Raw genomic sequence first — 23,735 nt, 5'->3', positions numbered from 1 at the left:
GTGGGCACAGTTGATGCTAATCCTGTTCTTAATTATCAGAAGCTACATTAACCTTAAAGAGGGGGTATTTTACTTTACCAAGTTATAATCACATGTTCATATGTTGTTGGAATAACTGAATCTGTCTGCGCTAAAAATAAAATCTTCACGAGATGAGGTCAACTCGTAAGGATCTGTTAGTTTGTTCATGACAAGTTGAGGAAGCAGGCCTCCGGAGGGCTGGCCAATCAGAGAGAAGGGGGTTCGTGGAGTGGGAAGAGTGTCAGACAGAGGCTAAAATAAGGGTTTTATTTATTTATTTATTTAGCTTTAACTCATGTGGAGCTGCTACACAGTCACCAGAGGGAAAGTATACTGTCTGAAAAAACATATACCCCCTCTTTAATGTTAAAACCTGTAATTAGACTTTAATTGAAAAAAAATACTTCTAATTATTGATTTTAAGATCAAAGGCCATGTGCCCACCTCTGGCTAGCTTACATAGCTTTGAAGCTACACACTCTTCAGTAATGCTCATAGAGATGTAATGGTGACTCATTTAACACTCAGGAGTGTGTACTAGAATGTTCCACAGAACTTCACTGTTAGTTAACTGAGTTGTTTATGTTTATCAGAGATCTGTTTCTGTGTATAAACTGCCTCATTACGGCTTCTTTAATAAAGATTGCGTTTCTAGATTCAAATAATGGTTTTAGTTCAGTTTTACGTTAAAACTCTTTTTCATTAATAAATATTTTTGACACATTCAGATTCATAAATCAAGTTTAATCAGAAAGTTGTTGTCGTAACTTTCCTGAATGTCTGTGTTTGTTCATAAACCTGAACCAAATAAACCAAATAAACATAAAACAAAACACTGGTTGCTACATTTTTCCCCTTTAATTACTGTATTTTAGTTTTTGATTGTTGTTAAAAACTAAATTCCAATGACTGAAAAGACCCAGCAACTTGATAGCAAGTGTTAGCATAACAACGAAATGTTTGTTTTAAAGTGAAGAGCTACTTTTTGATGGATTACAATTGGGGATGGGTACTCCACGGAAACAGTTTTCTGTACTTTTGTGTGTTTATGTGGTAATAATTATCAGTTTGTGTAATAATAATATCAAAGTTTTCTAGTTTAACAAGTTAATTTCTCAGTATTTAAACTTGCAATGGTGCGTTCATGTCCAGCATGGAAAATCACCTACTCTTCCACTGATTTTACGTGGATCAGCACTTGCTAGTACCCATCCCTAATTACAACAAAACTACCTCTAATCCAGCATCATTTGATAAAATCAGCAAAGCCTCAGCTTCACTACTTTTTGGTTCTTGCTAATGATCTATCATGCTAGGCTAATATGCTAAGATTAGATGCTAACCATGGATGCTAACCGCAGCTGTTGAATTTGTGGTCTGGAATATTTGTGGATTTGATTTTTTGTGCTACTGACCTCTTTTCCCTACAGTGTTGAAAAGCTGTTTACCCATCAGCCCCCTCCACAGAAAGAACACAACTATTTTGTAACTCTTATTTAAACACTGTCGAACATTAACTTGTTTGCTCTGTTCTGAGCTTTCAAAGCTGATTTCCCGGCACATGTTTGAGTCATCGTCTGAGACAGGATCTGGTAAACCCTTGAAGGTGATAACACAATCATTTATGGTTTGAAACATGGACATGGTGTAGGCGACTCTTTGGTTTCTGAAGAGGTGTTATGAAGCCCAGGGATTGCGATCTGGAACCTCCTCTTTACCTGGCTCTTGATCAGTCCAGGAGCAGGTAAACACATGGAGGTTTGAATAGTTACTGGAATCCACGGTTTTCCCACGTACACTTAAACAACCCCTCCCCCGGACTCCCGTGTGACATTATTGTACACGTTCAGTCAAATCATCAGGTTTTCCAGGCTGTGTGTGTACGTATTGACGAGTCGAGCTAATGATTGATTGATGGCATCATGAGTGGACAGAGGCTGATATCAGGCTGTCAGTTACAGAGCTTACTCACAGGGAAGAGCCCTCTCTGATTGTGTCTGTTTTTACTGCAAGTTTCGCTCTGAGTCGTTTTCTTTTTGACGATCTATCAACAACGTCTGTGTTTGTCAGGATGAGATCAGCTGGGGTTTCACTTTTCCTGCTGTTTCTTTTTGTCGTCCACTCGGAAACGGTGAGTGATACTATATACTGGATACTATATCTACATCTTAGTATCATACTATTCAAGCTTGAGTTCTTCTGTATTTGTGTTGAGTTCGGCTTGAGGTGTGAGTGTCTAAGGCAGAAAGGAGTTGTACCTTTGCAATCACAGCACACAGGCTGACGAAGGGGTCCACGTTTATTGGCCTCATGTCAGATGGTGAGCCTCTACCATCCAAGGCACAACTGATCCATGAGCAGGAGATGACGGGAATCAAACCTAAATGTGAGGGGATAAGCCAGACGAAGAAAACCCATCAATCTGATGATTCAAAGTTACACTGTTAGCAACGATTAGAAAACAGGCTGAGTCAGAGGAATTGATTGAGCAAGCTGTTCCTGTTCATCTTCTGGGGTTTAAAGTTGTGTATCGTCTACGTAACAAGTGAGCAGCACAAATCTTTAGACATACTTACCTCAAAATACCATAACTTGGATTTGAATTGTTTCTGCAGTGGAACCTAGAAGATTACGAGGATCACTTGTTGAAAGAAGAGCAAGTCCCACAGATTGCCCAGAAGCCCCAGTTGCCAACACAACCCCCATCACCAACTCCAACCCCAACCCCAACCCCAACCCCAACCCCAACACCTTTGGTAACCACTCCTCCTCCCACAACAGCTGAGGCGTTTCAGGAAGACGAGTTTGTGGGTCCGCTCAAGTGTTTGAAGAACAAGTAAGTGTTCGTCCATCCTCAGAATTTCATTTCCATTTGTTTTTGACTGTTTCTCTGCCTTCTGCTATTCCCTCTGTTGCTGGGTTAGCATGGCTAGCTTGTCCATCTTACTGGAGATAGATCTTACATTCCCAATAACAATAGATGGAAGGACAGGTCGATGCCGTCTCTCCTTACCTCACACTCTAGTACCACCTCCTTTTCCTCAGCTCACGGGAAACATTGGTCCTAGCACAGGTTAGCATTGACATGCTACAGGCTGAAAAAGCTGAAATCTCGTGTGTTAACAATGCAACTATAGTTACACGAGGATCTCCAGACAAATGTAAAAAACACCACTGCAAACGAAACCAGTTTGGTGTCAATGACCAATGGATGAGACATCAAACTAATAAAATACAAAGAGAACAAAAGAAGAAAAATTAACCAAGTTCATCGTGACAGTGTCCAGATACCGTGTGTTTATCTGCTACTGTTTTGTCTTTCACCAGTTTCACCCGCGCATCATGTGGTCTGGTGTTTTGTCCTCCGTGGGAGCGCTGCATAGAGGGACGTTGCTCCTGCAAACCGCCATATATGTGTCCGTCTGAGAACATGGAGACAGTGTGTGGGCGAGACCATCGAACCTACCGCTCCTACTGCCAGGTGATGATCCGGTTTGGTATCTACATGTTGTAGACCTGTGGCTGCAGAGGCTGCTAACACATGGACATGATTAATCTTTTCTTTCCAGGCCATGGCAGTTTCATGTCGGACTCAGAAACCCACCATGTCCCATTTTGGGAAAAGCTGCAAAGGTTGGCTCTCACAAAAACATTCAAAAGTCTTCTTGTGATATTTTTTTCCTTTTATTCTCCGTCTTGAAGTTAATGTGTCTTCTTTCCCTTTCTCACCGTAGCTGATATCCCAAAGTTTAAAGGTGAAATGGACTCAGGAACAGGAGTGGTCAAGATCTCCATGCCCAACAAATCAGAGCAAAGTCTCGGTCTGGAGACGTTGCTGGTCTGTCACGACATTTGGGACATGGCGGCCGCGAATGTAGCCTGTAAGGAGCAAGGCTTCCAGCTGTAAGAGGGGATCGGTTCTTACAATGTTTGCTTGTAATGTGTGTGAAAGCGCGCGCAACAGTAACATCTGTGTGTTCACAGAGGTGCAGCGACTATCGGCAGCGACTCCTTAGCCTCTCTTCAAAGTAACGAGAGTCAACAGCAGTTTCCTGACAGCTGCGTTAGCGTCCGCTGCCAAGGCTATGAGACCTCCCTCGCCGAGTGTCTGATCTACAACAAGGTCCAGATCGGAGACGGGGAGGTGGCAACTGTGACCTGTTACGATTCAACACAAGCTCCTGCTGGTGAGTTGACTTCTCACTGATTCTGTCAATTCAACCTGTTTGCAGTCTGTGCTAGAACCCACACACCTTGAATTTCAGGTAAGAAGTGCGGCTTCAGATGCGCGAACACAAAGTGCGTGTCTCTGAACCAGACGTGTGACGGGGTCGACGACTGTGGCGACCGCAGTGACGAGATGTGCTGTAAAAGTAAGCACAACACCCCCGCTGATCGATCTGATGAGTCTGTACGCAGTGCTTTCACAACACTGACTACTTCCTGTTTGTGCGTCAGAATGCAGGAACAACAGTTTCCGCTGTAAGACGGGGGTGTGCGTGCATCCAGAGGCGCTCAGTGACGGACAGGTGGACTGTCTGGATGGAGAGGACGAACTGCAAAAGCCTGGTACTGAACGCAGCGAGAAACAAACTGTTCAACCAATCACTGGTCATCCCTGGTCAGATCTGAAATAAGTCAAACTATCTGAGAGGATCTCGATCTGTGGGTCAAAACCCACCCAGATGAACGGTAGTCGATCGATGCGTCGTTTAACAGACTGAACGCTCATGATCTGACGTATCACTGTTTACTTCTCACTGGTTCAGACATTTATCCGTCAATGCTTACTGTGTTTCTAAGATATTTCTCTCTTCAACAGAACCAGTGGTCAACAAAAACCTCAACAACACAGGTTCGTCTGAGACTGAAGCGTCAGCAGCAATTAGTCCAACCTTTCACGTAAAACTTGTTGGTGATAACGGCGTCTGTTTTCTGTTTCAGAGTACAGGTCACCTAAGACAGGTAAGACACCCAAACTTTGGTACTCCTGAGTTCTGGGTTGGAAAATGTTCTTGAACGTCTGCTTCAGTCAGACCATGACCTCGGAAACTCATCGCATTCATCATCAAAATGACGAACAATGAATGTTTGGTCACTGTCAAGAAACTTTTGATCAGTTCACAGTTGCTAATCAACTTTTAGCTCAGGTATGAGTTGTGATATGGATTCGGCACGTTAGCTTAAGCTCTATTTTAGTGTTTCATGTCATGTTAAACTAAACATCTCCAAAGTAAGAAGAACTAGATTTGGCTGAGATTTGTGCCACTAGAAACTGAAATTCACAAATTCAAAATTCAAATCAGTTTGCACAAATCAGATTCAGTTAAAGACGTAACAGTTCAGTTAAGTCGTCTGTGGCTGTGAGGAAGAGTAATCAACCGCAGATTCACAGAAATCCTCTTCATGTCCACAAAATCTTACCCAGTCCCCGGTCTTTGGACTGGATGTAGATGATGTTAAGGTCGTGCCACGAGGAACTGAAATTCTATAACTGATTTTTCAACTTGGTTTAATGTAATTTCAAAGGAAATAAATTCAGTTTCAAAACAATTCAGTGTCAGGCCATGCTTCTCAAATTCAAAACAGTAATCCACTTTCAGTTTCTCGCGACACAAATTGTAACCCTTAGGGTCACTAAGAACAGGCGAAGACATCTTTTCTATCTTTCAACACATGGACGATAAACAAAAGTTTTGAAAAACAGTTTTGTACCTTTGTAAGGCAATGGTTTTCTTTATTTAGCTGCCACACATGAACCAACGTTTGGGACTTCTGGTTTGTTTACGTCTGCTCAGTACAGTAACCTAGCTTGGTGATATCATTTCATCACAACGTGATTAGAGTCAAACAATCACGCTTCATAGTTTTTTGATTAATCCCTGTTAAAGGAAAACTGGTCACAGCCAAAGCTTGCCCAAGTAGGGGGCGCCGATTGTAAAGTTGCACACACTACAAATACCAACCTCTCTCCACATTTAGCTCTAAAAAATCACTTTTTCTGCAAATTAAGAGAAATATTAGTGAAATATATTTACCATATATTTTATCTAAATGTTGAATGTTGTTTATAAATGTCTTAAATAAATGTTCTGATTCTAAATATTTAGCTATGTTTCCAAACATTTGGCCATCATTCTAAATATTACGCTATGACTACATATTTAGCAAACATTTTTAAATCTTAAGCAAAGATTTCAAGATATATGCGAAGATTTCTAAGTATGAGGTCAAGATTTCTATATCTTGAGGTACCATTTCTGAATATTTAGCTAACACACAAATTCACACCACAGGAAGTACCAAAATAAAAGTAGCAGGAAGGGATTAGTCGGCTAAATTAACCTTTAGAAAATAAACGTACCAAGTGCTGTCATGGTGCTGTTGAAGATCCTGTGACCGACGTCGAAGAAGTCGAGATTGACTTTCTCACAATCACTTCCTCGAACTTTTAATTTGGTACGACCCGGCAGGCAGAAGTGTGAATTTGCATATTAGCTAAATACTTAGAAATCTTAGTTTATGATTTAAAAATCTTTGTTACATATTGAGTCTTAGCTAAATATTTAGAATTAAACTAAATGTTTAGAAACGTAGCTAAATATTTAGAGTCAGGACATTTATTTATAACATTTACATAAAATATTTGACAAATATATCTCACAAATATTTCTCTAAATCTGCAGAAAAAGTGATGTTTTAGAGATAAATGTGGAGAATTTTACAATCAGCGCCCCCTACTCAAGAAGCAATGTCAACATGATTTGACATTACCGCCACCTGCTGGCCTGTGAGTGTATTCTACCATTTCTCTGTATCTGTTTCGGCGTACATGTGGACGTAGACTTTCAGGGGTTGAACTTTCAGGACTTCTGTGCGTGTTTGTCCAGATATCACAGCCAGCAGAAAGTTCCTGGAGTCCAAGTTGTACTGTGGGATTCCCAACGCTACCACAGTGGACGACGACAGCGTGCAGGAGCGGGGGAGGAGCGTACGAGTCAAGAGGGTGGTGGGAGGAGTCCCGGCCAAACCGGTCAGTAAACAGGAATGACGAGCTGTCCTAATGGAAGCTTCGTCTTTTCATGTGTTGGTGTGTTTGTGTGTAGACTCAGATCCAGTGGCAGGTCGCTCTGGAGGAGAACAGGAAGATCCACTGTGGGGGCGCGTACATTGGAGGATGCTGGGTAATCACTGCAGCTCACTGCGTCAGGTAAGAGACCTGCTGTGCTGATGTTAATGACAAAGTTTCCCAGAGTTCCTCACATCATCAGGACCCGCATGTCAGGAGTAACTCAGGGATTCCCGCCTTGACCTGGCGTTGATGGTCTCACCTTCTGATGTTAAGAGTGAAAGTGTCGTACGCCTCTCTGTTCCAGACCAAACCCGCTGGCGTTCAGGGTGAAGTTCTCCCTCTGGAAGAAAACCAAAGCTCAGGAGACGACTGACATCGTTCCTGTCGACGACATCCACATCCACCCGAGGTACAAATTCTCCCGTCTCGCCACAGAATCACACGAGCATGTGAACACGGACTGAACGCTAACGGAGAAACGTCCCGCAGGTACAACGCCAGCACCTATGAGAACGACATCGCTCTGGTGCAGCTAAAGAAACTTCCCTTTGAGGAGAGATGTTTTGAAGAAAACCCGGCCATCAGTGCCGTCTGCGTGCCTTGGACCACTCACCTGTTCCAGCCCAACCACACCTGTAGCATCTCTGGATGGGGGCGCACTGCAGGTGTGTGACCAGCCTCACGCTTCAAACAAATCCATAAAATCTGAGCATTGAATAAGCGTTTGTGTTGGCAGAGGGACGATCGGCTCAGGTGCTGCTGTGGGCCAACGTGTCGCTCATCAACGACTGTGAGAAATACTACACAGACCGCTACAGGCCGGGCATGATGTGCGCAGGTGACCTGGACGGCAGCGTGGACTCCTGTCAGGGGGACAGCGGGGGTCCTCTGGTCTGTGAGGACGAACTGGGGATTTCTTACCTGTGGGGCATCGTCAGCTGGGGGGAGAGGTGTGGTCAGCCTGGGTTTCCCGGAGTTTACACACAGGTAACACACACACACACACACGTTCACAAAAGTAGAACACACACACAGACACACTCAGAGAAGTTGATCTGAATTATCTGCTTGAAATACATTTCTGAGACCTCCTTGCCTTTCTATGTATGACCAGTAAGTGGAATGCCAAAGCCTAAGGAAAGATGGCAAGCTAGGGCAGGGAGAGCAGCAGCAAAGAGCCTTAGTTTAAGTAACAGAACAAAGCGAGCATCAGCAACAATACATAATCTGTGAGCTTTCTGCTTTTCCATGCACGTACAGCAAAGGAAACCCTAAAGCTAGGGATAAATGGAAAACTAAAGCAGGGAGAGCAACAGCAAAGAACCTTAGTATAAATAACAGAGCGAGCATAAACAACAATACATATTCTGTGAGCTCCCTACTTTTCCATGTACATACAGCAAAAGAAACCTTGAAACCAAAAGATGCATGAAAAGCCAAGGCAGGGAGAGCAGCAGCAGCAAAGAGTCTTGTATACAGAAAAAAGAGAGCATCAGTGACAGTACATAATCTGTGACCTTCCTGCTTTTCTATATAGGTACAGCGAAGGAAACCTTAAAGCGTAAGGATAAATGGAAAGCTAAAGCAGGGAGAGCAGCAGCAAAGAGCCTCAGTATAAAGAAAAGAACGAGCATCAGTGAAAGCGCATATTCTGTGAGCGCCCTGTGTTTCCACATAGGTACAGCAAGGGAAACCTTAAAGCCAAAGAAATAATGAAATGCTAAGGCAGGGAGAGCAGCAGCAAAGAATCTAGTATACAGTACAGAGCAAGCATCAGCGACAGTACATAATCTGTGAGCGCCCTGCTTTATCATGTAAGTACAGCGAATGAAATGTAAAAGCATAAGGCTACATGAAAAGCTAAAGCAGGGGGAGCAGCAGCAAAGAGTCTACTATACAGAACTGAGTGAGCATCAGTGACGATACATAATCCATAAGCTCCCTTCTTTTCCATGTACTTAGAGCGAGGGAAACCCTATAGCATAAGGGTATGTGAAAAGCTTAGGCAGGGAGAGCAGCAACAAAGAGCCTTAGTTTACAGAACAGAGCGAGCATCAGCTACAATACATTACCTGTGAGCTCCTTGATTTTCCACCATGTAAAGCAAGGGAAACTTTAAAGCCTACGGATACATGAAAAGCTAAAGCAGGGAGAGCAGCAGCAAAGAGCCGTAGTTTATACAACAGAGCGAGAATCAGTGACAATACATTTGACACTTATGAAATCAGAGAAGGCTGGTTACAACTGCTCAAATAGAAAGCTAACTTTGACCTTTGACAATTTGTTGATGTGCTTGACCTTCAAGGAAGGTCGAGCACATCAACAAATTGCCTTGCAGGGTTGTCATATTTGGTGCTCTTTCAAAAAATGGAAACAAAAACATCAGAAACATAACTTCTTTATTATTACATTCTCGTTCCAACAGGTGGCGCACTACTTTGATTGGATCAGACTTCACACAGGTTGGCCGGCAGTCACCAAATTCAACTCCTGATAAACTACAGCGCACACTACAAAGAATGGAAAATATCAAGACCAACTTTTGTAATTAAAACAAAATTGTAATCTGCTTTAGTTTTTCTCATTTTGTTGAAAAATGTGAGGTTTAACAACTTAAACGATAAATCTATGACGTTCTAAGAGATTATCTTAAAGCTTTTTTATTATTGTGTTGAATTAAAGCTCCAGTAAAGAACTTCTTCTTTGGGTTGAATGTGGTGCCCCCTGTGGTCAAAAAGTGGTACCTCCAAGTGTTTTGGTCAAAGACTGTCATCCAGCTTTTGTTCAAGAGTCAAAAATCTCCCATATTTTATATCTTTGCTGTCGACAAGTGTCAGTTTAAGGCTTTACAAAAGTTAGGCAACGAGAGTCCTGTTGAAGTTAAAGTCAGTCTGTTTAGAAACTGGATAAAATTTCAAGCAGAAGCTTTAAAAACATCAACTTTTATGAAAAAATAAAAAGAAAATGTGCAAAAATCCGCATTTTAGGTCACGACAAAAAAACAAGATGTCTCATCTCAGGCGTCGCTCTGAGGCGGTTTCTGATCCACAGGCTTCAGGATGGCGCCCCTCAACCTCCTGAGATCAGCCTCCACCTGCAAAGAGAAGACGTCTGTTAGGGGAAATCTTAAAAATGAAAACACTGGACCCAGAGTGTGTGTGTGTGTGTGTGTGTGTGTGTGTGTGTGTGTGTGTGTGGGTGTGTGTGTGTGTGTGTGTTCTCACTGTTGCCAGCTCGTCTTTGAGCTCGTTGTACTTTTGAAGGTTGAATTTCTTCCCGGATGCCGAGCGGTGGAAGAAGTGAAGGAACTGTCGATCCCTGACCTTTGGACAGATGAAATCCTGCAAACAAACCGTGAACACAAATCAAATCTCCATTTTTCCTCCATTTTTCCCTGAGAAATTCGGAGAATAACCACAGCATTGTTCGCGTGGAGGCGTCTACCTGTTTGGTGAGGATGTAGTAGCCGAAGAAAATCATACTGGTGGTGTAGGTGATGAAGTAGGTGACCGGCTCCATGACGTCCCACGCAAAAACATACCTGACGACACACATACAAAAAAGTGACCAAAACTAAGAGTGAAAACGTAAGTTAATGACATCAGAGAAACAGAATGAAAAAGAATGAGATTAAAAAAATAGATCTGAATTTAAGTGACCACCTGTTTGACTCTCCGTCTGTATTTTACTCAGTGAACATCTCGTTGTATCGGCAAAGACTTGAAACCAGAGGTTGGTTGAGAAGAGGGAACTTTTTCTCATAGACTTATTTTTAATCAGAGAGATTTCACAACCAGAAGGTCTGCCCCCTGCTGGACATCAGAAGGAACACAGGTTTAAGGCCATGTACGTAAACTTTTATATGTTTAGGCCTGTTGTCCAGCAGGGGGCCACAGTTTACGTCACTGTAAACATTTTCTGAAAACTCTGCTTTTGTGGTTTTGTGTAGACGCCGGGAAACAGAGTTTTTGACACTCACCAGCGCATGTGGACGAAAGTATCTTTAAAAATGAAGATGGGGGGATATTTGTTTTATGAAAATACCCAGCTACGCTTGTACAAGGATAAAGACAGGCTGTTTTCCAAACCCCTACTACATACTGCCTGTGCATGTAGTATGTAGTATGACTGTTCTGTTGGGTCTGTTTTGAAGTATACTACTCTGGTTTTAAGTGTCAGAAGGGGGAGCTACAGCTGCTGATTTTTTTCGTGACGTTGTAGTTACTGTATGGGCCCGACAACCCCTATTTTTCAAATATCATTTTGTGAAAATAAAAATATGTTGAAGACCATAAGGTTACTCAGAAAACAACTTTTCGTTGTACAATTATTGCAGAAAAACTCGCAACAGAGATAAAATTTCATGTTTTTTAAGATCAAGAAATATTAACGAGCATTTAATAAAAAACTGTAATCTTTTTCTCAAAATTTAGTGAATGAGCGACAAGCTTTAAAGGTTCAATAACTGCATTAATGATGTATTTTGATGTATTTACTGTGACGCTCTATTCGCTGACTGGTCACCCGTCATTGGCTCCATCTAGTGGCACAGATGTGTAACGACAATCTAGTCCTTAATTATAACACAACCCATTTTTGAGAATATAATTTCTAGAATAAAATATCGTCCTTTAGTCGGGCCAACACGATATTTTTTTGTTAATCATATCACAGCAGAAACATGATTTTTGATTTTTTATCTTACACCAAAAGCTAAATTGTTTATTTCTTTAAAAAATCTGGAAGGGATTGACCTTTTTACTTTTAAAGCTGATGTAAAAACTACTTTAAAAAAATCCACTTATGGTTAAAAAAAGGTTATTATTGGTTTATATGGGCTTTATTAAATTTGTAGACATGAACGCCTCTTTACGACTTGATTAGTGTTGTTGTATTGTAGTTGTAATGCCGACTCATTCCACTACATGACTGTTATTGCCACCTGCCACTGTGCATTGTGGGAAACAGTATGCCAAGTAGACTGGATCAGTAGGACATCTGGAAAACAGCCTGAGTCTATCAGTGGAAAAACCAAACTTACCAGGTGAGATAGGCCAGGAATCCTCCCTGCAGGGACAGGTAGGCCAGTCCCACCCACCCAAGAATGGATGCTTTGGACTCCGCCTCTCGCGCCATCTTTAGTCTCACCTAAACACAACAAATCAAACGACAGCCAATGACAAAGCCCAGATTTCTCCGTGGTTAGCGATCTGATGAGGTCAGAGCAGGTGATGTGTAAGTTTTACCGTCTCCAGAGGCTGCAGCTGCTGTCTCAGCTCCTCTTGTCTGATCTGGAGCTCTCTGTGTTTGATGAGCTGCTGCTGGGGAAGAGTCAGAGCCGAGTGGAGGAGACGGACCACGTACTTCATATCGTCCACACCCAGCACGTGTTCATGAGACGACTCTGACGGACATGGGCGGAGAGGTTTTAGTGACATGTTCCTTTACACCAGTTAATATACTGACACTTGGACACGGTCTTACCTTGTCCGAGTGAGCGAACGCTGTGTGTGACGTCGTTGATGACCAGCTTGAAATCTTTATTTAAAACAGTTTCCATGAACGTGCAGGACGAGATCCTCTGTCCGTCTGAAACCACAAAGACACAAAGATGAGTTCGTCCAACGTGTCGTGTTTCTCTACGTTTGGAGTCCCCACCCACTGATGACGTGAATCTACCTGCGTTGAGAAGGCTGGCCGTGTGGACTTCAGGGTCTTTAGCTGTGATGTCACGCAGGAGGTCGCCCACCGTGGTTAGCATGGGCGTGATGGTGAAACGCTTCTTCTGGCCGGCAGGGAGGCGCAGGGAGAGGACGGGGCGGCCGAAGCTGTAATGTAGATACGCATCTGGGAGGAGGATTGGATATGAATTAACAGATGCTAAACAGCATGTTAGCTTAATGCTAAACCCACTATCTGAGCGCTCACTGAAAGTGCTGAGCTAAGACAGTCAATCTGGATCCCTTACAGACTTTTTGAGCCCTTTTGCACCCCTTAATGTAGACTTAATGTGAAGGAATTACCCATAATCCATTGCACTGTGATGCAACACATGGAATTCCAAGGGGAAGCCTGCAAGCATTGAACAACATCCCCAACACAAACAAGAAGCATGACAGGCGCAACCAGAACAAAGAGTGCTCCTGTCCCTCTGTGATTGTTTTTAGCATGTTAGCTAGCTAGCTTAAATAAAGCTACACACCTAGCATCAGAGACTTGTTCCTTTAACTGACACAGTTAAGGAGGTTTAAGGGTGTTAAAAAGAGTAAGAGTTTACCTTTAGACGGTGGTTGAGTGGTGTAACTCGACACGACACAGGAGGACCAGACTGAACCAGGCTGAGAGAGGAAACAGAAACAATCACTCTCAAGACTCAGGCTCCTGTTTTTGAAAACATTTCATGGACTAAACATGAGTTGTCTGGTGTCTTTCAACACGCTTACGCTCGGTCACATGTTTTTGAACCGTTACGAAAGAGGAGGAAGATGAGCAAACACTGGGATGGGTGTTTATCAGAAAGGTGTGGTCACAGAAACAAAGCGGAGAGGAGCTGAGAGATATGGAGGAAATGTTGGTACGTTTTATACAGCTGCATGCCATTACTCTCACACACTCACACACACACACTCTCACACACTCACACACACTCACACACACATTCCATTGCAGAAGAAGAAGTGTTAGTTGACAAAATGTTTACCAGTTTTATCCTCTGAGCTTCAAACTTCCATCCTCAAACCTGATCCAACAAACTTTGATTAAAACACTCTTCCTGTTCTCTCCTACTCACCCTGAAGACTCGGATCCTTGCTGAACCGAATCTGCAGAAGATTCTGGAGACCAACATGTCTCTGAGCCGACAGAGAGAAGAATGAAGCTTCTTTTCAGCGTCGTCAGCCTGCAGAAACCTCCGGGCTAAAACTTTGAAATGTTGCAGAGGCGAGTAGAAACAGGTTTCAGAGCGGGGGAGTTAACCCTTTACTGGCTCAGAGATCAGGTTTCAGGAGGGAAACAGGAAAAGTCTGAACAGGAAGAGACAGAGACGCTGGCACAGAGATGAGACTCTTAAGACACCAAATTCAAGGACAGAAAACACAAAACAAATGAAAGGATGGCAGGATGTTTCAGCCAGAACACAGAAATCAGTCTGTGAGGAGGAGGGCTGAAAAGTTCTAGGAAACTTTCCGCTGAAATTTTCTGAAATTTATATAAGCTGCCTTTAACTTGTCATATGCATGAATAAATATATGGAAATTAGTTTTTTTTTTTTTTTGTAAGCAGAAATGCTTCAAGGTGACACCCCCCAAAAAATAAGTACATAAATAAATAAATAATAAATAGAAACAAAAAAGTTCAAATAAATTAATAAATTAATAAATAAAAATAAATGAGTTCAGATAAATAAACAAATAAAAAGTAAATAAAAATTAAAATGAATAAATAAATAAATAAAATTTAAATATATAAATAAATACAATTTAATTAAATAAATAAATAAATTACATTTAAATCAGTAAATAATTAAAGAATTCAGAAAAAAAAAATCCTGGCAATTCTCAACATTCCTGAGCTAAAATTTTTAGATAACTTTCCTGACTATTTGAACATGGGGCTCTATGGGGCCTGACTTACTGCTGGACACAGCCTCTAGTGGACACTGAGGGAACTGCAGTTCATTTTAATATGTGGCACTGAACATAGACTGTAAAAAAAAAAACATTGATGCCATCTTGCTCGAAGTGAGATTGGTACAAAAACTGCTCCCCCTGGTGGCTGACTGTGGTCAAATGTAAAAATAAGCTATACCCTGTGGTGATATGAAGATGTTATTGGGCTGCATTGTGTTTAAGTCTAAAGTTTCTTTTTCATTTGTTATTAGAGGTTAAAAATTTGTTTTATGTCACCTTTAATGATGATTGACAGCTGACTTTTTGTGTAGTTTTTCGGGGTGAGGAAAATACATCTGGAGGATGAGCCAAGAAGAGAGCAGACTCCACAGAAAGAATAACAAAAACAGTAAACTTTAAAGGTCCCATATCCTGCTCCTTCTCTGCAGTTTAATGTGGATCATTGATGTCTTCATGAAATGGTAGTAACATGTTTTGGTCCAAAAAGCCAATAAATCAAGCACAGCAGCATTGTTTCCAGGCTCTCATAGCCCCTCTGTTCAGAACGCTCTGATTTAGTGGGCGTGGCCTTCATATGTAAATGAGCCACCGCTGATACCGCCCCGCTCTTCCACGTCACTGAGAGCGGCGCCACGAGCTCCGAGTGCACAATGTTTAGAAAACAGAGAAGCTCGTTTACCCTAACATTACAGGCTAAAACAACAGGCTAACTGCAGCTAAAGTTAGCATCCTGAAGCTAACACAGAGACAGGGGGGACACTGAGGAAAAGCTCTTCCGTCTGCTCCACAGCACACAGCATTTAAAATACTCACATTTCCAGGGTCCCAGGTTTAATGGAGGATGGTTGGTAATGTGCCTGGATTCAGGACCAGTCTATTGGCTAGCCCTCTGTTGGACTGTCCAAAGTTGGAAAAGCAGTCGGCCGTGAAGTGACTAGCACACACATGCTCAGTTTTACTGAGTGTAGCTGGAACATTTCCTGATAAATGAACTCTAGACACTTAGTCTGTCTTCTTCTGAGATGGGAAGCTTGAGCATGGAGATATGTGGCTGTTTACAGCCAAAAACAGAGCAGTGATGGCTCTTCAGCTTTGGCATTCTCCTCCCGGGAAGGGGAGTGGGTGGATGGGTGGGGGTATCTGCTCCAGTGGACAATTTAGGTCAGACTTGCTCCTGATTGGTCAAAAAAGGGAATTGCTGACGTCAGCAAACCCCCACAATCCAAACAGCTTCTTTACATTCTCAAGCTCTACTAAGAAAAGGTTTGGTCAATAAATATCACATTTTGTGGGCTGGGAGGAAAGACAAAGACCCACAAACTTCACTAAAGGACTTAATAAAGTGATTTTTGCAGAATATGGGACCTTTAAGAAATTCCAAATTAATCATGACATATTATTCATGGGTTTCTGACTTTTTGGTCGCTGACACGATCTTTAGGACAGATCACCGTCACTCAGACAAATACTACCCATCTTAATGCTTTCTATTAAAAAGTCAATTTGTTATCTAAATTGGACTCCATAATTCTTCTCTTTATACGCAGATGATACTGTTATATACTGCTCAGCTTCAACCCCCTTGTGGTTTGTTACAACTGACTGTTGTACAATTAAAATACTGATACTCAGCCAGAGTGGAGCCAGAGCGCTGTCGCTTCCAGCGTTGGTAACCCAGGTGGAGGACAGAGAAGACGACGGGAAAGAGAAGGATGTAAGCAGCACAGATTGCAAGGAGGTTGTTGGCAATTTCTTTTGACCTTAGGCACATCAGGAATTTATTAGTGGTGGAGTTTGAGGGGAAGAGGGAAGACGAGGTGTTTACTGACATGGTTTGGCCTGTGGAGACCTAAAGGGGGAAGGAGAGCCAGAACAAAAAGACCTTAGAAAAGAGGGACCACATCGTGATGATTGCAAGAGTTAGGAAACTGTTAGAATATTTAGCTTGTGTATATGTGCTTTGTTTAAATATTATCAAAATGTGCTCATATGTGGTCATAAATTAACAGGTTTCTTTACAGATGGTTTTAAGCTCCTGAGAGACTTCAGATCACCCAGAACTAAAATGAAATAAAAGTCTTAATCTGAGGAATTTAGCTTAAAGCTGTGACAAAAAAGAAAACTTGTATGTGCATTTTTCAGATAAATGATGTGCTGTCAGTTTAAGCATGAGTGAGTGTAGATTGCAGATGCAGATAAATAACAGGAAGTTCAGCTACGTCAGTGAAACTGTGGTTTTAAGGATAACAGACATAGAAATGAGGAAGTTAAAGTTCTGTTTTTACAAAGGCCATTAGTGTATGCATCTGCAAGTTTCTGTATGTGTATGATGTAATTTTTTAGGTAACCTGTAGATGTCGCTGTGTCCTGTAAGAGAACAGCAACGTGAACGAGCACAGAGGCGGTGATGTGACGCCCACCAGAAGAGAGGGGGTTCTTCTTTTACCCAGTGAATGTCTGAAAAGAGGGAAAGGTAAAAAAAACCCAGATCTGCCGCACATTTTTTGGCTTGTAATCAATAAATCTCAGTATCAAGTTGAGAACTGAGTTGTTCTTCGTCACCAGGAAACAAGGTGAGGGAAAAAAGGACCTTGTTTTCCAACAAAACTGTGGAACACAGAAGTAAGAATAGGTAAAGACTACAAGTTTAAGACGTGCCAGGCCTGAGTTATCCTTGACTTGCCTTACATCTCCAACCAAGGGGGAAACTTTGTTTCCGTTGATGGGAAAAACAGTTCTTTTCAGGGAACTGAATCACCAGAATCAGTTCAGTCAAATGATTCGTTCAAAAGATTCGTTCACCGAATTGCGGTTCTCCATTTGGAGTTTGGTGATGTTTTCCCAGGTTTTCAGCTGGATTAAGATCTGGTGATCGAGCCGACCAAGGCAGAGTTTGAATGGTTTGACTTCCCATTCAGGCTTTAACTGACCTTGCACACGAGGCATTGCCTTGTTGGAAAAAATTTGACTAGATTCACACTGGTATATCTAAAACCTATCTAACCAGGTACAGGTCAAATTTGACCCTAAACAGCCTCAATGGACAAAAAATTGTAGCACCTGTACAAAAACATACAATATTAAAATTTTTCAGTTTTTCGCGTGTTTTGGATCACGTCATGGAACGTGCTGCTACAATCCTACGTTTTTCTTTTGAGATTGTGTTGAAAGTACACACAAACACACACACACACACACACACACACACACACACACACACACACACACACACACACACACAGAGTAAATGTGGTTTTCTGCTTCAGCCTAAGATTCCACTGAAACTTAACTGTTGCGTAAAACTTGACCATAAGCAGGAAGTTACGAAACAGCTTTACAGATACATATCTGCTTTAAAGGAACAGTATCTTAACACCCCAAATCTAATCAGCCGTACAACAATTACTCAGATATACGACAGGAGATTTTGGCCACGTTAGAACAATAACAATAATAATAATAATATGCGGCCAACCTCATAACTTAAAGTCATTAATTAAACTCTAAAGTTAACATCTCGTGAAGTTATACTTTACTAAGGTCTCATAAAGAAGAAATGATTTCATCTTTTGGCACATTGGCATAATTACAAAAATTGTAATTATATTTAGAAGTGGATGTTGTGTGCTAACTTTTCAGGGTCCTTAGAGACAGCAAGGGAACAGTGGGCTTTGTTAGGAACTCTGGAAGAGCTAGAAAGGCAATTACAGATTCGGTGTACCCCAGGTGATTAACCAGTGGCACATTGCTTTTGCAAGTTGACACCTCGATTGATACGATGGAAAAAAGTCACTAATTAACAAGAATGACGTCATAAATTTACAAGAAGTTGTAAATTTATGAGAATAGAGTCGTAAATTTACAAGATTTAGCTCGTTATCGTAGTCTTAAGCTAAAGGCTATCAATAGCTGAAAGCTCACCTCCTCTAGAAATGGGAGCGCAAAAGTGGAAATCCATACTTTGGGAATTTCTTAAGTCATCAGACCAAAGTAAGAAAGATAAGCCAACAGCTCTACAATAAAAGTGATGTAACTTTTTTTTTTTCTAATAACAGGTCTGAAGCCAAGCTATGGCAGTCGCCACTTGTGAAATACAAACTCATATAAAAAGGTTGTTTTTAGAGAATGAGATGTATGCATTGAGCAACATGCTTTCCTTATCTTACAGAATCTGTGGCTGTGATGCAATTTCTGCCATTTTCAGTGAAAATGAAATTGAAACAACCTTTTTCTCACTTCCTTAGAGAGGAAGTATAAATTATCAGCCCCCATCATATCAACAGATGAACATCAGGCACCGCTGCAGGGACTTCATCCTGGTAAGATCGGGAAACTTCTGAAGTCTTCAGTATTTAAAAAAGTCAATATTACTTCTATTCTTAATATCACGTTCTTAACTTCAGGTTAAACTCTGAAGAATGGGAGATTACAACAACAACACCACCTCCACCACGGATTATTATGATTATGATTACTTCGCTGATGAGCTGTATCACGTGAAAACTGGATTTATAATGCATGTTACAACATGCGTAATCGTCTCTATTGGCCTCCCGCTGACACTCCTGACCATCTGTGCTCTTTGCTTCCTGGTAAGTCTGTTCTGACCTTATTGATTCACCGTCTATGTCGTGTTTCTGTTCAACTGTGAGTCGGTCTGTAGAAGACCAGGGGGGTATTCCACGAAGCTGGCTAAAGAAGGCTGGGCTATCGCCGGTAAGCGTGGCTTGAATAAGCTGCCACTTCAAACTTAGCTGCAACTCGTTCCACTAACGAGGCTCAGCTGATTTTCAGAGACGCTTATCCAAGCCAGGCTGATCTAAGCTGCGGCTAAGCGCGCGTCCGCGGTAGATAAAAAGCCCCGACGTGTCGATTGTCGAAATGACCAAATCATGTCAAAACCGAGAGCGGAGACGTTTCCCTCAGCGGAGAAAAATCTCCTCATGGAGTCATATGATGGCTACAAGGTGAAAATCATATAAAAGGGTGACACGGTGGCAATTAATAAAGCCAGAGACGCTGCTGGTTCAAGAATATCATGCTTATGTGTCAATCAACACTGACTGTTTCTGCTGAGTTTGATTACCCTTTTTCTTCTCACTCTGAAGCTCCTCACACTGCTGTGGCTCAGAGGAGATTGATCTTGATTAAATTAAAGCTGTTCAAATAAACTTCATGTGGTGATGTTTCATCAAACACTGACTAAAACAGCAGAAAAAAACACGTCTAAATGAGATGACATTTTTTTAAATAGAGATGATACAGCTGTCAGATGAGATGTGACAGTGAAACAGTGCCCTATATTTAAATAAGGAGGAAGACACAAAGTTATCTCACCATGTGGAATCACCTTTACATTATCATCATGATCAGAACGGACCGCCGGTTAAAGGAATATATTCTATGGAAAATTGTGTCTGTTGTCACCTTTTGTATCATAAGACAATTTTTGCGTTTTATTCTGTTATATGTTGACTGTACTTTGGGGGTGACAGAAGAAAGAAAATCAGATAATTTCAAATGGCCTAGTTACCACTGGTGGGATCGAACCCACGCCGAAAGTAAAACAATGATCACTGAGCATCTGTGTCCTACTCTCTAACCACTCAACCACTGAGTGTCCTGCATAATGTATAGACAGTTTCGTATCTGACATGTCTTGACTCACGGTTATTCCAGTCTAGTGTAACTGGGGCGGTTCACCTGTCAAAGGATCACGCAGGTGTCCTAAGGTGAGCTCAGGGAGGACAGAAACCTCCCGTGGAGCTGAGGGACAAAAGCTCGCTTGATCTTGATTTTCAGTATGAATACGGACCGTGAAAGCGGAGCCACACGATCCTTCTGACTTTTTGGGTTTTAAGCAGGTGTCAGAAAAGTTACCAGGTCTCAGTTCATGTTTCTGAACAAGAACATCAAATATTACAGTTATAGATTCATTTAATGTGACACCTGCAGTTCACAAGGCGTCTTTCAGAAGCCGGTCTGACCTTCTCTGAGACGCAGCTAAGGTAAGCCTGACGTTTAGCCTGACCGGGACCAGGCTAGTCGCACTGGCTAATTTACCATGGTTACCAAGCCACGCTAGCCCTAAGCCTCGTTTGTGGAACCCAACTCTCGCTAAAGTTAGCGAGGCTAACCCAAATAAGCCAGGCTTTGAGCTAAGCCAGCTTCGTGGAATACCCCCCTGGATCTGGGTTGGGTACTTGCTTTGATGTTGACCCAAACCTGAGTGGAGCAGGTTTCAATCTGCTGTCAGTCTTGGTGTTTGTTTTAAAACATGTCAGTGTGTCACAAATGTTCCTTGAGCGGGACGATCAGAGTTTCATAAAAACACACACATGTCTGATTCTTCTTTACTTTTTCCTGCAGGTACGAAAAGGTCACGTTACTCCGATCTACGTCATCAACCTTCTCATTACAGACCTCTTTCAGTTCTGCTGTTTGATTGTTTTTCAGTCAGGGTCTGAGAACTTTTATTTTTTTGCAATCGTCTTCAATATCTACTGGTGTCTCCTGGTTACCAGTGTTTGCTTCATGGTGTGTATCTCTCTGGAAAGGTAACTATCTGTCTAAAACCTGTTTCCTGCTCCAGTGTCTGTGTTGTCCTGCACTTCCTCACAGACACTTTGTTCTTCTTGTGTTTCAGATACTTGGTCATCGCCCACCCTCTGTGGTACAGATTCAGAAGAACCACCAAGATCTCTGTGGCGGTCTGTGCTGTGGTCTGGGTGGTACCTCCTGTCTTTTGCTTTACTATGCTTCCCTTGGTTGGTGAGACAGTTGTTCAGCTCACCTTATCCAGTTTCCTCATCGTTCCCTTCCCGCTGTTTATCTTCTTCCTGGTTGGGACCCTTCGAGCTCTCTCTGCCTCTGTCTCAGTCCCCTCTGAAGAAAAACGACGAATAGTTGGAATTCTGGTTCTGGTGCTGCTTATTTACACGCTGCTGTTTCTGCCAACCATCATTCTTTTCATGTTAAGAGAGGCTGGATCATTTGATCTTATCATCCTGGCAGTTATGCTTGCCAGGCTGAGTCCTCTTGCAGATCTGTCTCTGTATGTTTTCATCAGAAAAGACATCTCCAGCAAGTTTCTGGCTGCTGTGTGTTGTTGTAAAATGGAGAGCAATGCTAACGATGAACCAGCTGTGAATGTTGGCATTGAAGACATTTAGACAGGAAGCTTGTTGTTAACTTGGCCCTGGAAGATTTGTACTGTGTGGTTTTTATTCTGCATATTTTCCTGTTTCATTCAAACATTGTCACATATTTTAGTGTCTGGTTGTAACATTTTGTAAATTACTTTGTAATGATGTTTTGGATCAAAGTTATTAAAAAATGAAGAGAGGAAAATGTCACCATTTTTCTAGAGAAAGTAATGAATTGTTTATTAGGGCCTGAGCCCTGGGAACCAGGGGCGTAAGCCCTATTGAAATCCTTGCGATTATTATTTATGTTTCTTTCCGCCGCATTAACCCCAAATTGCGCGCCGACGCTTGGCGAAAACGCTAACAGACGTGTACCCAAAAATTACATGCCCCAAAAAATTTATATATCTGCAACTTGCACAAAAATCAACGCTCCATAGCGCCCCCTAGTGGCTTAAAACTGCAGCCCCTAGGCCAACATTGACCTAGAGCCCTGAAATTTTGCACACAGCACAAGCATGCCCACACGTACAAAAAAGTCTCTTATGAGTTGCATGATTTCTGAACACGAACTTCGCTATTTGCACCTAAACTTCGAAATTTAGCGATTTTGGCCTACGTATTTGAACGAACTTGTCCTAGGGTTTTTGACTTATCAACTCCAAACTTGGCATATGTATACAATCCACAGTGAAGATTAAAAGTTATTAAAAGATTGTTTTTATCTTGATGGGCCTGGCTACGACGTGGGCTCAAAGTTCGGCATTTCCTCAACTTTCTCCGATATACACCAAAACGGACACACATGTTCAGTTTTGCGTCCCGGACACAGCCATGTAATTATATCCTCAAGAAAGTACAGCGCCCCCTACTGGCAAAGGCCTGAAATTGGAAAAATTACATGTATAGGGTACGTATTTGAACGAACTAGTCCTAGGTTTTTTCTCAGATCAACTCCAAACTTGGCCTGTGTGAACAACACATGTTAAAGACAAAAAGTTATTAAAAGATTGTTTTCATAATTTTGGGCGTGGTCACAAATGACCGTCAAAGTTGGCCATTTTTCCACTTTTTGAAAATCTTAATAATTCCCCTGTACAATGTTTGATCAGGACAAAAATTCACACACACGTTCACTGTCTGATCCTGATTCCATTTCTATCATTAGTTGCCTTAACATTAATGCTCCATAGCGCCACCAAGGGGCTCAAAATTTTGGCTTCCCGACTACTTTGAGCTACAGGCCTAAAATTTGGTACGCATAACAATCATGCCAAGACCTACAAAAAATTGTATTATGACCATAGTCAATTCCGAACAGGAAGTTCGAAATTTGGACATAAACCTCGGATTTTTACGATTTTTAGCCTCAGACTAAATGGAACAATTCCTTGGTTTTTCATCCGATCAATGCCAAACTTGGCCTGTGTGAACAACACATATAAAAGATAAAAATGTATTAAAACATTGTTATAATATTTGTGGGCGTGGCCACAAATGACCGTCAAAGTTGGCCATTTTGCAACTTTTTGAAAATCTTAATAGCTCTCCTGTACAATGTTGGAACAGGACAACAATTCACACACATGTTCACTGTCACAGCCTGATTGTATTTCTATTATTATTTAAATTAAAGTTAATGCTCCATAGCGCCACCAAGGGGCTCTAAATTTTTGTCCCCCTGGCCGCATTGAGCTACAGGCCTGAAATTTGGTGGGTATAAAAATCATGCCAATGCCTACAAAAAACTCTATTATGACCATGGTGAATTCAAAACAGGAAGTCCGCTATTTGGCCATAAACATCGGATTTTGACGATTTTTAGCCTCAGATGAAATGGAACAATTCCTTGTTTTTTCATCAGAACAA

The 23,735-nt window shown here is 41.8% G+C and overlaps 3 protein-coding genes across 3 annotated transcripts; 2 read left to right on the top strand and 1 right to left on the bottom strand.

Annotated features, from left to right (window-relative positions):
- Positions 1 to 2,627: 2,627 nt before the first annotated feature.
- On the top strand, positions 2,628 to 9,989 carry cfi (complement factor I; the record flags this gene model as incomplete). The annotated part of the gene is made up of 15 exons (XM_074699205.1): positions 2,628 to 2,857; positions 3,349 to 3,502; positions 3,591 to 3,654; positions 3,756 to 3,924; positions 4,006 to 4,208; positions 4,287 to 4,394; positions 4,480 to 4,602; positions 4,844 to 4,876; positions 4,966 to 4,986; positions 6,912 to 7,054; positions 7,128 to 7,231; positions 7,398 to 7,502; positions 7,583 to 7,758; positions 7,830 to 8,080; positions 9,519 to 9,989. Coding segments are annotated over 15 exons (1,953 nt in total), but the record flags the coding sequence as incomplete, so codon positions are not given.
- A 65-nt stretch (positions 9,990 to 10,054) lies between these two features.
- LOC141811119 (calcium uniporter protein, mitochondrial-like) lies at positions 10,055 to 14,190 on the bottom strand. Its single transcript, XM_074699039.1, has 9 exons — positions 13,884 to 14,190; positions 13,371 to 13,431; positions 12,773 to 12,940; positions 12,578 to 12,682; positions 12,340 to 12,497; positions 12,135 to 12,241; positions 10,538 to 10,634; positions 10,318 to 10,434; positions 10,055 to 10,187 (listed from the first exon to the last, which is right to left on the bottom strand). The coding sequence occupies exons 1-9, from the start codon at positions 13,938 to 13,940 to the stop codon at positions 10,110 to 10,112; spliced, it is 948 nt and encodes a 315-aa protein (XP_074555140.1). The 5' UTR covers positions 13,941 to 14,190; the 3' UTR covers positions 10,055 to 10,109.
- A 6,782-nt stretch (positions 14,191 to 20,972) lies between these two features.
- On the top strand, positions 20,973 to 21,893 carry LOC141811222 (G-protein coupled receptor 4-like). The gene is made up of 2 exons (XM_074699204.1): positions 20,973 to 21,278; positions 21,368 to 21,893. Exons 1-2 carry the CDS (start codon positions 21,016 to 21,018, stop codon positions 21,891 to 21,893), a joined length of 789 nt encoding a protein of 262 aa, XP_074555305.1. The 5' UTR covers positions 20,973 to 21,015.
- Positions 21,894 to 23,735: the final 1,842 nt, after the last annotated feature.

The sequence above is a fragment of the Halichoeres trimaculatus genome, unplaced genomic scaffold (assembly GCF_033239565.1).
Source record: "Halichoeres trimaculatus isolate MK-OKI-2021-1 unplaced genomic scaffold, fHalTri1.1 fHalTri1_scaffold_22, whole genome shotgun sequence".
Classification (NCBI taxonomy): Eukaryota; Metazoa; Chordata; class Actinopteri; order Labriformes; family Labridae; genus Halichoeres; species Halichoeres trimaculatus.
This window is presented reverse-complemented; position numbering and strand designations above follow the sequence as displayed.